The sequence below is a fragment of the Manduca sexta genome, chromosome 27, assembly GCF_014839805.1.
Source record: "Manduca sexta isolate Smith_Timp_Sample1 chromosome 27, JHU_Msex_v1.0, whole genome shotgun sequence".
Lineage (NCBI taxonomy): Eukaryota > Metazoa > Arthropoda > Insecta > Lepidoptera > Sphingidae > Manduca > Manduca sexta.
Genome location: NC_051141.1, coordinates 7,438,099 through 7,452,695, shown reverse-complemented (window position 1 = coordinate 7,452,695; position 14,597 = coordinate 7,438,099). Strand labels below are relative to the sequence as shown.

Below are 14,597 nucleotides of genomic sequence, written 5' to 3'. Positions count from 1 at the left end.
CATTGCATTGCTTAAAAGTTGGTTTCTTTAGATGCAAGGCTATCCTTCCTGTTTCATACTGCGGCTTTATCGTTAGCATTGTAGTCAAACTCGTTTTTTATATCTCGTTTTTTTTATCTAACTAGGTATGGTTGCTTCTTCGTCCGCATGACGAGCTTTCCCTGGTACAAAAATATCTAAAACACTGGAGCTATTCATAGCGCCACCTGCGCAATACGAGCGCAATCTATTTTAAAAATCAGAATTAAAAAGACCATTATTTTCAATAATAGAAAATTAACGTAATAATATGTAAACATGTGTTAATCCAGAACATTATCTACACGTGTGCCAAATTCTTTTCAAATCCGTCCAGCTGTTTCTGTGGTTAGGTTTAATGAACATATAAACATGCATACTTTTGCGTTTATAATAATATTATTAGAAAGTAAAGTAAGACTGAAGACGGTGAAGGAAAACATCGTGAGGAAACCTGCACATCCGAGAAGTTCTCTATAGGAATTTCGAAGGTGTGTGAAGTCTATCAACCCGCACTAGGCCAGCGTGCTGGACTAAGGCCTAATCCTTCTCAGTAGTAGAGGAGGCCCGTGCTCAGCAGTGAGCAAGTATATAATACAGGGCTGATATTATTATTATTAAAATAAGACTTCTACACGTCAACTAACACGCTCCGAAATAATACCTCAGAAAGATGTACCAACAATGTTAACATTCAAAAATTACGACGCACTTATTTAGGTTTCGTCGTAACTGCGCTGCGAAACTGCATGTGCTAACAACACAGCCATCTGCGCGGGAATGGAGCCTCTTGCCGTAACGTGCCCGAATGGATATAGCCATTGCACTCACTGGCGGACGGCGGCTCTATCGTGCTTCCATATGTGCTCAATTACCCACTAGGCGCTTTAGTTTTTCGAGGATAACAATATTTGCCTTAAAATTAGTTATGGGAAACAACATTTTTTTTAGTCAGTAGTGTATGAAATCTAACGTTTTGGCTTTTATGCTGGCGGCAATCGTTTGCCCATTATCTAAGCTAATAAATATATAGAGAACAAATTATACTTAGCATAATTTTTTATTCGCCTGTACTTTTGAAACTTTCTTTAAGAAATATTTTAAAATTAATAATTAATTAATTAAATAATAACATTTAGTTAGTTACGAAATTATCTTTATTTCGTTAGACAACATTTAAAAAAATACTCAGTGAAGTTGTCTATTTTTTTATCCTCGAACACAAACAATTTACTACAGACATCTTGCCATCTACAAAGGTCTGAGGACTAAATAAAACATCCTTGCTTACGTTATTCACGCTAAATAACAAATAAATTACTTCACTTGAACTACATGTACATTATTCCATATATTTAGTGCCAACGAGGGCAGCAAAAGCAGACGTGTTTTAATACACTCAACAAGTTTTAGTAAAACTTAACACTGGAGGATCGATTGATTTGATTCGTTCTTATTTTAGGTTTACTTCGTCTGCAACACTTGTACCAGAGCCTGCAGCCGGGCAACGCTACGTTCCGCATTTCTAATGTAAAGCGCGTCACCAATGCAACTGATGTGGTTGCGTTCCTCGCAGCTATCGAGCGCATGGATCGCTGGAGCAACAAATACGTAATACTAGACTCGAAAACGCAGCTGGCGAAAGAAGCGCTAATTTTGCACGTACGCGATGTTCAACTCGGCCGCAGAAACTACCATTACTTCTTAAGCGGCCTGGTAAGTAATCCCACGGCTCCTTGTTAGGAAGGTTAATTGTTGGAATTTCAAAAGACCTTAAAGTTTACGGTGCATAACTGCACTACTTAGTTTCAATGTACAACGACCTTACTAAGTGAACCTTTAATTATAGCATTAACTACACACATATACAATTAATTAATGTTTCTGAAACTATTTTCGAGTCAGAAAAATACTATATTTTATTTTATCTATATTTTAAGCTAACAAGAATAATGGAAAATACAATGTAACATCTATCTTTTGTAAACCTTTCGGATTAAGAAAATTTATGAATTGAATTATTTGTCCAATTATCTTATTACGTCTATCAACTTAGCAAAAATTGAGAGCGAGCAAATTCCGCAAGGCAGCCACCATTGAAATTTAGATTTTTTTGATTCGACCAAAATTTTGTGTAACAATATTTGCACAGAGCTTAGACGTTGAAAATGTATGTGTTGATCCAGGTGATGGACGATCGTTGGGAGAAAGAGGTCACCGAATTCGGCGCCATTAACATAACTGGATTTCGAGTACTGGATTTCTCCCGAAAACTTGTAAGGGATTTCATTGTGAATTGGAAGAAAGATTCTATTTCGGTAAGACGTTTAGAATTTTTCAACTACTGTTAAGTAAAGTATTTGTTTTAGTTTGACTACATAGCTATGCTAAAATGGATAATATTGAGTTTATGCCATAGTACTTCTATATAAGGACTCATGCAAGACAGAATACAAATGTATGCCGAAAATTAAATGAAACATTTTATAACATTTATATAATTTTAAGATCAGTCACGAAAAATTAAGAAACTTCTCGTTTAAATTGCTCTTAATTTCTTGTTATCTGCCGAATGATTCAGATAATAAGCCTGTTATAATATTAGTTAAAAATTCTTGATAAAGAAATGGGTTTTAAACTAGTAATTAGTTCAATTAAAAATTAGAATTTTTCAGACAGAATTCTACTTTGAGAATAAAAATAAAATTATTAATTTCTATTCGATAAGTTCGTTGTGGAACGAAAATATACGAACCGAGCTAAGCCATCATGCACAGAGGGAATGTAAATGAGATTAAGAAGTTTCTTTTAAGATTCATCAATGCATCCAGGATGGAGGACGACGAGCGAGACGCCCAGTTCGTCATTACATATTTACGTGATGCTAATATTAAGTAGACTGTAACTAGACAATTTTCCGCTGAAGCACGTATCCAAATCATTATTAATATCTAATTATACATTCTAGAGACATTTTACAAATCCCTTTTAAAAATTTCCTGTAAACATAAAAATTTGAAACGTGGATGGAACGTATATTTAACATTTAATTTTATCATTAAAATATTCCATAAACGGGGGTCGTTTACGTCTAATCTGATTCTGCTATTTAAGTTAAAGTTAATATTCACTGAAAAGAACATCTTGACAGGTTTACACAGTAGCCATTACAATCACTGCAGAATTAAAAATAGGTTAATTATAATGGACGTTTATTGTAATATATTTAAATTACCGTATTTTGACCCACAGGCTCAAGCCGCCATGATGTACGACGCAGGGCTCGTCTTGGTTGATTCTATCTTGCGGCTACTTCGAAAGAAGCCCGACATCCTACGTGGCTCCCAATCCAGACGAAATGCAAATGCCAACGCGAGTGCCATAGACTGCAATCCTAAAGGCAAAATCATGCCTTATGAACACGGCGACAAGATATCCAGGATGATTAAAAAGGTACTTAAAACTAGAGACTGCCTTAATGACCTCGGAGCAGAGACTCACTAGCACAATATTATGTAACTCCGCTACTTTAGCGTTTCACGCTCACGTCATAATTATATTCTAGGTCGGTCTCTGGTCTCACGTTCATTGTATCGCTGCGTACATAAAAAGCATCTGTGAAAAAATGGCTTATAATTTTCACTTCTAACAAACCTCTATTCTCTGGAGTCATTTTAAATTCCCTATTACCCATGCGAATGATTGATGCCAATTCATACATTCAATTATGGCTGCGAGCGAATGCTTCGTTATTCATGCTCGTTCGATGCCGTGAGTAGATGACGTCACGGTGAATATGAAATGTCATAATGATATGAGCGGCGTAAGGTAAATGTTGGTGTTATTTACTTATGTTGTCTGCGCCTGAAATATCGAATTTTGCGCGCTAATGGAGTAACTTGGGCATAAGCACCTTCTGATTCCGTGTGAAACATCCCGTTAACCGAATTATACGCGCTAATACTATATTAATTAACAAGAACCCTCCTGCGTATTTATTATGTGCGGTAAATCTTAAAACGAATCATCGCATAGCTTTACGAGTCCCTGTTTAATTTCTGATTTGGACTTAAGCTAGTTTTATTCTTTGAATCCATAATATGAATGAAATGTTTAGGTCTTATTCGTGGGTTGCATATATTTTAAATTGGTACAAAAGCTTCGTATTGTTACAATGTAGGATAGAACGATCAAAGTGAAACGCTTGAGTGAAAAGCGGTGCTTGTACTTCTTCCTTGGAAATATAAATTGCTGAGAGACATCTCGAGTAGCGCTTTAGCACCGGAGCAGTAAACGTATAGTTTCATATCTCACAGAACACCGGCGACACGAGCCACTACACGAGGATACATGGTTAATATGTACCATGCTCCTAACTTTTACATATCTCTAATGAATATGAGTTCCATTGTGCCAACTCGGGCGGGTAATAATGTCGACGGCAAATTTAAATTGAGCAGAATTACAACAACACAGGTGTTGAATACGGGCCCGTCTTTTATCGACGGAGGGACATTGGGCACAGCCGATTAATTAGCCTTCGTCGGTTGACGGGTAATTAACCCTCGCACTTGTTAACTGCCCGGATTCGCCGCCGAAAAATATGAGAGCCTTTTCACAATTGAAATAACAGCAGCTGATGCTTCGCTTAGTACTGTTTCGAGTTATCGTACTACGCTACGGAATAGTGAAACTTAATGTCACCTCCGAGGTGTATACATTTTTATTGTCCTAGTCAATAATGTCTCGAAGTTAGAATGTGTATGGTAGGTAAAAAGGATTTGTCGCGTTTTGTTGTACCATTAAACTGTAAAACGATATTCCGGCTCACACGTGCCCCTTCTAATAACATTGGCTCCTTTAAACGCAACGTAAAGGGGGATCTTTGTACGCCGACAAAGAAATTGCGACTAACAAGTCTTTTTGTTCTTGTTATTTGGTTATTTTTTTTTTAAATAGAAAAGTCTATACTATCTTAAGAAAAATAAAGATGAGCATATTTACTAATAATATTAAGTTAGTATTCTTAGGAAAATGTAATACTCTTTGTTATTTATTTGTTAAATGTACATTATATTAAAACACGCTGAGCGATTGAACAAATAACAAGCGTGCTATTAAATCGAAACACAAAAGCGGCTATTTTGCTTCAGACGGAGCTAGAAGGATTATCAGGCGTCATCAGGTTTAATGAGGCAGGACACCGCAAAAACTTCTCCTTGCAAGTCATGGAAATGACCGTCGATGGTGACATGGTGAAGGTAAGAATTAAGAATTTTATATAGGTACATAGTATTCCGGTTACTTTAAAACTCGCTTGCAGCTTTCTACTTACTATGATTATTCTTTTGCATTCACAGAGGCTACCTATTGTGCATACCAGTTCTATAAATGCCATAACGTAGTCGTTTAAAATAGTTGGACTAAAATTCAATAAACAAAAATCATTAGATTACACATATATATTTATGTTTTATTTAGCCAACAAAGAGTATGATCGCTCGGGCTTAATCAATTGCACAATTAATTAATAAAAGTAAAACAAATAAAACATCTATAATACAAGTATGTAAATGGCGATAGCCTAGTTGGGTTGGAAAGGGACTGCCGACAGGTTCAAATTGCAAGGGCACACACCTCTGACTTTTCTAAAATGATGTGTGTATTCTTTGTGAGTTATCGCTTTAATGGTGAAGGAAAGCATCGTGAGGGAAACTACATATCTGAGAAATTCTCTAAAGGAATTTTGAGGATGTGTGAAGTCTACCAATACGTATTAGGCCAGCGTAGTGGACTCAGGCCTATTCCCTCTCAGTAACAGAGGAGATCCGTGCCTAACAGTGGGACAGTATACAGTATAGCGCTAATATAATATTATTATATATTCTAAGTAAAAAATAAATAATAGGACATAGGACACGTAATTTTAACACCAAATATATATGTAGATATTTTAATGATAATTACCTCCATCCCAAAGTCGGGCTGTCCTAATTAACGAGTATTTGTGCTTAATAGCAGTAATAACAGCATCCTACATCTCGATTATGCGTTAACACAAACTTAATGTGATTACGGTAGTCAGTCCAGTATTTTATCCCGCAGGATTATGCGACCGGTGTCTGTGCCATTTATAACTTTAGTATAAATTAAAAATCAATCACCGTTACACTGTTTGTAATATTGGGAATTAATAAGTTTTACTTCAAACAAGTTTTAAGTTTTTGTCATATCGCCGACTCACTGTTACAAAGATCTATGTTATATTTGATATGAAAATTGAATTTTATTATCATCATTCAATTCAATCATTTCCATGGTCACGCAAGATAACATAAAGGGGGAAGACAATAAATTCTCTTTTTTTATAAACGTGAAAATTCAAACCTCATTTATTTAAAATAAGTAGGTAATTAACACAGGACCTTGTGACCTATCACAAGGCCCCTAGGCCTAGGTATATCTTATTGCCAGTATGTTTCTCAACCAGATCGGAACGTGGTACGACAACCGAGGCTTTATCCCAGTACGGGCGAAGCTGGCGCCGCTGGCTGTCCACGGTCTCTACAATCGGAACAAAACCTACATAGTGACCACTATAGAGGAGCCCCCATACATTATACGGAACAACCCAGGCAACCCCGAATTTGCCTCTAACGACCCATACAGGGGTTTCTGTGCGGACCTCACCAAAATGTTATCGGATAAGTTGGAAATCAAATGTAAGTCTCTCATGTTATTTGAAAATCGAATTCTGAAGTGCGACCTACTCGAAACTTAATATCCAATCAAATAATATTAGTTGTAATCTAATCGTACCTAGTGTTATCACGAGTATATTCCGAGAAACATTCGCCGGAATATTTGAACACGACATTTACATAATGGAAAAACACCCCAATTATTTCTGATTTCTCATACTAGAATATTGAAACCTTTTTTCTAGATAACAGTACCAGTGAGAATAATATAGATTTAATTCACCAAAATTAATATTTTCTATCTCTACCTTTTTCTACTAATAATAATTTATAAATAACATTTCATTGTTAATATAAAAAACAAATTTGCTGATAAATAAATACAAGAAAATCAAAATGTTCAGCAATAAATCATTGCGTTGACAGACGAGTTCCGGCTGGTCAAAGACGGTAAATATGGCAACGAGAATCCAAAAGTAGTTGGCGGTTGGGATGGAATGATCGGCGAACTATTGCGAAAGGTAATCTACGAAAGGCTAGCAAGAGCGGAGAAATAACTTCATAAAGTTACATCATAGACATCGTTACATAAATTGTAATGTAAATTAATTGATTGCTGAAAATTTAATACAAGACCACACGAGTGTTCTGTGAAACATAATTATTTATTCGCTCTTGTCGCTGGGAAGTTTAGCTAGAGTAGAAGTTAAAGACTGCACCGCTTAATCCAAAAATCCATAGTATTTCAGCTGTATTGGATCCTTACCATTATAAATAGTTACTTACACAATAATATTCCCATGCATTTTCAGATGTTTTTACTGAGACTTTGAAAGGCATTTAGCTTTTTGCTCCTAAGTGAATTTTGCTTTTATTTAAATTCCTTCCATAATATAATAAAGATAATCACAACGGACCAATGGAGAGTTAATATTTAAGAGTCGAAATCACTTTGAACTTGGGCACAAAGCATTAATATTTTTTACTTAAATAATTAAAAAACTTTCTAGAACTCTAATTATCTAAGAAGCTTTAGTATTTTTTGCTCTCTTATTTTTCTCACGATGTATTTTTTATTTGCTCTTGGGATTATCACCTACAAATTTGGTCTCAGTTAATTTACTAATAATGGATTTCACGTTTATTTAAAAAAATAGAACCAATACCACATTTCAGCCATGGTCATTATTTTATAATGATGTTCATAAACTAGAGCATTTTTCAGTATAATTAAGTACGGTTACTCTGATAATGCATAGTAGTACCCAGTTTTTTAAAAACACCAATGTTATAACTAATTTTTTTGTAGTAAGTTTAAATATAAAACAGTTCATTTATGTGTTAAAAGCCACAAAAATTACTCCACGGAACATGTGCAATAGAAAACAAAAATTTACGTCCGTTCGATTAAATATTTCGTACAATTATTTCATTCTCATTTCTACACACATTAAAATTTTATTTCCGTGCAATTTAATGATTTCGTTAAGGTGATAAAACGTGAACTCTAGTAAATATCAAGAGTTTCCCGTAGTATAACCTCTGTATAAATGGTTTCCCTTTTCATAGGAACTTGCGACACATAAATCTAAACTGTCGTTCCCTTATCGCACGCATCTATAACTTATGTGCGTAATGTTTGTGAAAAAAATATTATGAGGCCGGGTTTTCCACATTCTATTTGCACACTTTTGGAATGTAATATTACGATTACATATATACATTTGTAATTAGCAATGTAAGTAATCTGGACTGTATGACGTCTTTGTAGCTGCTACTGCTTTATTGGCCCAAATAACTTATGACGGTATAATATCTAATATGTATATACAATATCTAATACATGTATATATAACAATTAACGTTTATATGTTCATATTTTAAACGCTGTCATGCCGTTCATCCGACTGAGTTAAACTTTATGAACTTATCGCTTGGACCTGCGAAAAGGCTTATGCATAATACAATCATCTTATAAGATTAGGTAAAGCGCGTGTCGTTCCCATTAATTTCCGAATCACCTAACCTATTTCAATTAGGTGCCGCTAGTAATCATATTATAATATGTACTACGGTTCAACTTTTTCAAAATGCGATCTATCTAAAAAGCGGTTTGTGGCAGGGAAACATAGCGTTCTTACATTTTTAAATAAATATTTAACAAATTATTTTTTAGTTATATATAATATATACTACCATGAATTAAATATTAAAACTTGGGTTTACATTTATTTGACATAAATCCTAGGGTTATGTTAAAAATTCAATAGTTACCGATTTGTCCCAACTGTTACATTTCAAGTCAAATTATTACTATAATAAACTCGTGACAGCTAATTAAAAGTGAGGATAATATTATAACTAATTTTATGATGTTGAGAGACTACATGTACATGCACCGATGAGTTGCTAGTTAGATTAAAGTTCAGCTGATTAGTAATTTATAAGCGAAATGATACTGAATATTTTCATTTCATTGTCACGATTTACCACATATGATATTCAAATACAACAAGGATTACATTAAATTATATTATTAAAGATTTTCGAATCAAACTAAATGAATATATGTATGATTCTCGAGTACTTTAATACGTACAATTATTTAGGCAGATCTGCATCTCAGTTAATATTACACAAATGATAATACAATAATGTGGCGAGGTATTAGTGCACACTCGCTCTCGCTCCTCCGGAAAGCCTTAGCCAACACATGTCATTTCGAGGCTATCAAATATTCTAAGAGGTTCTACATCAAATTATTGATGGGGTTACAAATAGGGTAATTTATAACCTTGCCGCAATATGAATCCAGAATTACAGTAATATTTATCTCACCATAATAGTTATTATGTTTATTAATTATCCACGTAATATCGTCTCAGAAAGTCTCTAAGACGCTAATCAAACACTCGTTGGTTCAAAGGAGTATGTAAGATATTTCAAAAATTTCTATTAGTTGAACGCTAAGCAGAAAGGCATTGGTTTATGCAACGCGACGGTTTAGCGCACTTTACGATGTTTGTTACACGTCTACCGTCGAATTAATGTTATAACAGGGCCTTTAGAATGTTTTTTTTCATATTATAAATTTCCGAATATAAGAGATACAAATTTCATATTATAAGAGCCTCGGTGGCCTAGTTGATTATTGAATGGACTGCCGAGACGAATGTCCGCAGGTTCAAGTCCCAAGGGCCCACACCTCTGAATTTTCTAAAATGATGTGTGTCTTATTTGTGAATTATCGCTTGCTTTTACGCTGAAGGAAAACACCGGGAAGAAACCTGCATACCTGAGAAGTTCTCTATAGGAATTTTGAGATATTTCACTAAGCCCCTATCAGATGTAGAAAAGGCAGTAACAAGTAGTGGCACAATATATAGCACAGGGCTGGGCTTATTATTATTATAAATTTTCAGGAAGCGGATGTCGTCATTGCGCCACTTACTGTAACACTAGAGAGAGAGACAGTTGTCGATTTCAGTAAACCGTTCTTGTCTTTTGACGTTAAACATTCCAAAAGCATATTTAAAGACGCTGCCACTATATTCAGCTTTCTGCACCCCCTCTCTAAGGAAATATGGGTAAGATTCATTCCAAAAACACAATGTCGTCTATTCTAAAATGGACAAAGGAATTTAGTTGGAATTTCGTCCGAACGCCTCCGTCGTTCACTAAGGTTCAATATTTACTTCCAGCTATGCATCATCTTCAGTATTCTCGCAGTCACTGTGGTTTTGTTTCTGGTATCAAAATTTTCCCCGTATGAGTGGAGGGCGGTATCCTTTTCCGACTCACAGTCTGAACACAGTGAAGGGACGACGACAAAGGTAAATTAAAGTGGCTATATTCATATTTTCATATAAGGAATAAAGACATCTTGAAAAATGCTTCAAGACGAATTTAACCTTTTAAATTAATAACGTACACAATGTTTCAGACGACGGTAGTGAACGAATTTAGTTTCTGGAACTCAATGTGGTTTTCCCTGGGTTCTTTTATGCAACAAGGCAGCGAAATTACACCGAGGTCAGTGACTATATTAATATTTGATTGTCTAAAGTATATTACTTGTTACATAATACTGTCGGTATCTGAGAGCTCGCTATATTTTGAGATAGATACGAAGTAATATATTAGTGTAACGAAAAATTCATATTCTCTATTGAAAATTCTCAACAAATTGTTTGCACTCAAGATATCAGCACACAAAGCCAATTCTTCTCACGTTTTCAACATTTGTTTTCAATTTAATATAATATTAATATAATCTTTTAAAATATCAATAGCAATATTTTATGGACGTGGGCGGTATTTCAGATCGGCATCTGGCCGTATTGTGGGCTCAGTGTGGTGGTTCTTTACATTGGTCGTTATATCGTCGTACACCGCGAACCTCGCTTCATATTTGACGATCACACGCATACAAGAACCCATCCCGCCGACATTCACCAAAATTACCGCCTGCCCAGAGGTATGCATCGTTCACAATGATACGTTTGAAGCTATCACATCTTTACAACATGGTTATTGTTTAGGACACGTCTGATGGCAAGAAGAGTCTCGAATTTTCTGACAATGACGTCACTGATGAACACGGATGGCTGGGATTCCTCACTGACCGTTCTGCAGCTCATGACCCACGCTCAGAGAAGCCCTGCGAGATGTTGGTGACTATTGCTAGTACTGGAATGAAGGACTTTGCCGTGGCCGTGCCAAAAGGATCAAAGTTGCGGTGAGACTCTCATTGGTATTTATTAAAACTAAAGATGTTGCGAATTTGCATTGCGACATATTCGTAATTTTGCTACGCTGCAATGCGAACGAACACATTTTAAAGTTAACTTTGTTAATGTATAGAAATTTTATAGCTACAGGCTTAATTTTTAGGGACGGCATCAACTTAGCACTGCAAGCTCTAAAAAATGAGGGTGAGATGCAAAAGCTAATGCGAAAATGGTTCACAAAATCCGACTGTAGCGCCAACGAGGTAAGTTGCATGAAATATAAAAGTGTTAATTGGGTGTTAATTAAATACCACCGAGCTGAAGCACGAGTAGCACGTAATATAATGTGTCGTGTAATGTAACACATTTCTTTATAGATAGCGCTACACCCACTCACGATAATTGCATATCATATTTATAGGCCAATAATGTGTCGAGTTCTAAACTTACATTCTACGATACATTACACGAAATACGCTTTAGAATACGTATTCAATAGTTTGTGTTTTCAGGAACCCCAAGGTTCAGAATTGACACTTAGTCAGGTGGCAGGCTTGTTTTATGTTTTGCTCGGAGGTCTTGCCCTGGCTCTAGTCGTGGCTCTGATTGAATTCTGCCAGCACGGACGTACAGAAGCTTCTCGCTCGAATATTCCACTGACTACGGCTCTACGAACACGCGCTCGCATGGGTTCTACTAGCTCGAATCGCGAACGCAAACCCCAGGGGCAACGCACACCACAGCGCGAACATGACCGGCTCGGATGGAATGGCGGTGCTTTCACTGGCGTATGTATAAGTTATACCACTAAAAGCAGTATCAACTATACTGAATAAACTATTATTCACTTGTGGAAGTGAAAGCCTCGGTAGCACAGTTATGCGACTGATTGGGAAAACTTCTCTATAATTGTATTAATAATTAACTAACACAACTCTTTGTGAATTTATCGTTCGCTTTAACGGTGAAGGAAAACATCGTGAGGAAACCTGCACATCTGAGAAGTTCTCTATAGGAATTTCGAAGGTGTGTGAAGTCTACCAATCCGCACTAGGCCAGCGCGGTGGACTAAGGCCTAATCCCTCTCAGTAGTAGAGGAGGCCCGTGCTCAGCAGTGGGCAAGTATATAATACAGGGCTGATATTATTATTATTTATTATTAACACAACTCGAATATAACATTTTTGTATTAATTTTTGTTTTGTACCTTTACCTGGGCCGTTAAATTACAAATAATATTTCCTTTCCCAGTCTTGAAATAGCCATCTATTTGTTACGTTCATATTGCATCAAATAACTGGGAGACAATCCCTACTGGCCAATCCACATGGTGTTGTTGATACCCTGATAATTTAATTCTACGGTCGCCACAATATAACTGTTAGAATTACCAATTAATAGATGAACAATAAACAACATTTATAGGACCTAACCGTAGTGTATTCTTGTCCAACAGTACTACTCCCCGGCGAACCAGATCGGTCAGGAAGAGACGGCGCTGCATGCGACCTTCACCCAAGTTTGATCCTCGGCCCGGGAGGCTGGCGCCATTCGCCGTCCCTCCCACTCCAAGCAGGTGTCCACCTCTGTCGACCTCTACCAGCTGTAAACTGCAGCAGAGCTAGACAGCAGCATCTTGCTTGTAACGATCTGATGAAAGTGTTCCGATAAACAAAAACCCTGAATATATTTCTTTATTTACCCAAATTGCAATTTCTAAGTAATTTAATTTGAATTCTTGCTTCTTTTTTAAACTAATTTCTACCGACTATAAGGCAATTATAGGGTTTTTGTTTATCAAAGATGAACCTTATGTCATCAACCAATGAACAACTGATATTAATCGACCGGCATTACGTTCATACGAGTACAGTAATTTTTTGTCGTAAACTCAGCTCCTCGACTATTCAATCCTATTTAGTAGTGCAAATAATGATTGATGTTTCTAGTGTGAGAGCGATATACCGTGATGACAATTCTATTCACTTTTAAGGTGTAAGATCATAATCATATCGGTACCAAGTGCCGAACAATTTCATAGTTTTAAGATTGCTCTTCGATTTGGACTCGCTTGCCATTGTTCCCTGGTCAAAAATTGTTTTCACCGCCCCAACATCACCACACTTGTTTTGTACTATGTAGACAAATATCAGGGTCTTATGATTACGTGTCTAGTATGTAAAGATTTTCGATTAAGTGACATAATTTAAAGTGCTGTAACTAAATTTATGCCTGATAGTTAGGTAAAGATAAATGTTAATTATGGTGGAGTTACCGTACAAAGTACACAGCGGTGCTCCTCCACCCTATAAAATTAATGACCCAGCTGCAGACGGTTCTGAATATTAACAGTTACACACATTATTCTAGTATGCTGTATATGCAAGCGATATTTATTTCTATTGCATAACACTTAATTCTACTAACGTTATTTAAAAAAAACGCAATTGACGTAATTAAATTGTTTCTCAACACATCAATTATTCTCTATTAATACAAGTAATGACACGTAAAAAAATACTTAAATTCTTAGATTTAAATACAATACTTACAAGGTCTACGATTAATGGCCTGCAGTTAAAAACATATTTTATTTACCATCCTAAATGCGAGTCCAAAGTTATATTAACATTTTCTACTCGAACTACAGAGGCTCAACATTCTTTAACTTTTGTTACCTATTTCTAAATCTTTATTTATCGCAGATGAAAATAAATCGCCTATTCCTATCTACTTGATAAATGGATATTGATAGATAGGTACTATACTTATTCTAAATAACTTTTGTAAGGTATACTCAATATTGTAAGTCGCTGTGTGATAATTGTAATTTGTGTTTACGTAAGTACTTACAATAAGAATTCTGCAGGGTACGGAGTTTCGTGACTTCGTGCATATATGTGTCTCTACCATATTTGGAATAAAAAAATATTGAAGTCGTTTGATATTGTTTTTAGTTGATTATCGTTTTATTGATAACAAGGTGGTAGCGTTGCTGTGTATTACTCGCCTCTGCGTACCTATTTCATCTTCATTTCCTACCGAATACGTCCTGTAAAAATATTATCTATTTATTGCAAAACATTTTTTATTATTGAATGAATGTTGGTACTAATATTAGGATAGTGATGCCAAAGGCAATATGTAA

The 14,597-nt window shown here is 35.7% G+C and overlaps 1 protein-coding gene across 1 annotated transcript in view; it reads left to right on the top strand.

The window, feature by feature from the left end:
* Positions 1–13,775, top strand: part of LOC115441172 (glutamate receptor 1) — a 63,754-nt gene extending 49,979 nt beyond the window's left edge. Inside the window, exons 4-17 of the mRNA XM_030165829.2 lie at positions 1,481–1,734; positions 2,205–2,336; positions 3,271–3,471; positions 5,172–5,279; positions 6,509–6,740; positions 7,146–7,240; positions 10,142–10,306; positions 10,421–10,552; positions 10,663–10,751; positions 11,043–11,196; positions 11,261–11,457; positions 11,613–11,712; positions 11,962–12,237; positions 12,906–13,775. Coding sequence (XP_030021689.2) covers positions 1,481–1,734; positions 2,205–2,336; positions 3,271–3,471; positions 5,172–5,279; positions 6,509–6,740; positions 7,146–7,240; positions 10,142–10,306; positions 10,421–10,552; positions 10,663–10,751; positions 11,043–11,196; positions 11,261–11,457; positions 11,613–11,712; positions 11,962–12,237; positions 12,906–12,974 — 2,204 coding nt within the window. The 3' untranslated portion in view covers positions 12,975–13,775. The remainder of the gene's footprint in view (positions 1–1,480; positions 1,735–2,204; positions 2,337–3,270; positions 3,472–5,171; positions 5,280–6,508; positions 6,741–7,145; positions 7,241–10,141; positions 10,307–10,420; positions 10,553–10,662; positions 10,752–11,042; positions 11,197–11,260; positions 11,458–11,612; positions 11,713–11,961; positions 12,238–12,905) is intronic.
* Positions 13,776–14,597: the final 822 nt, after the last annotated feature.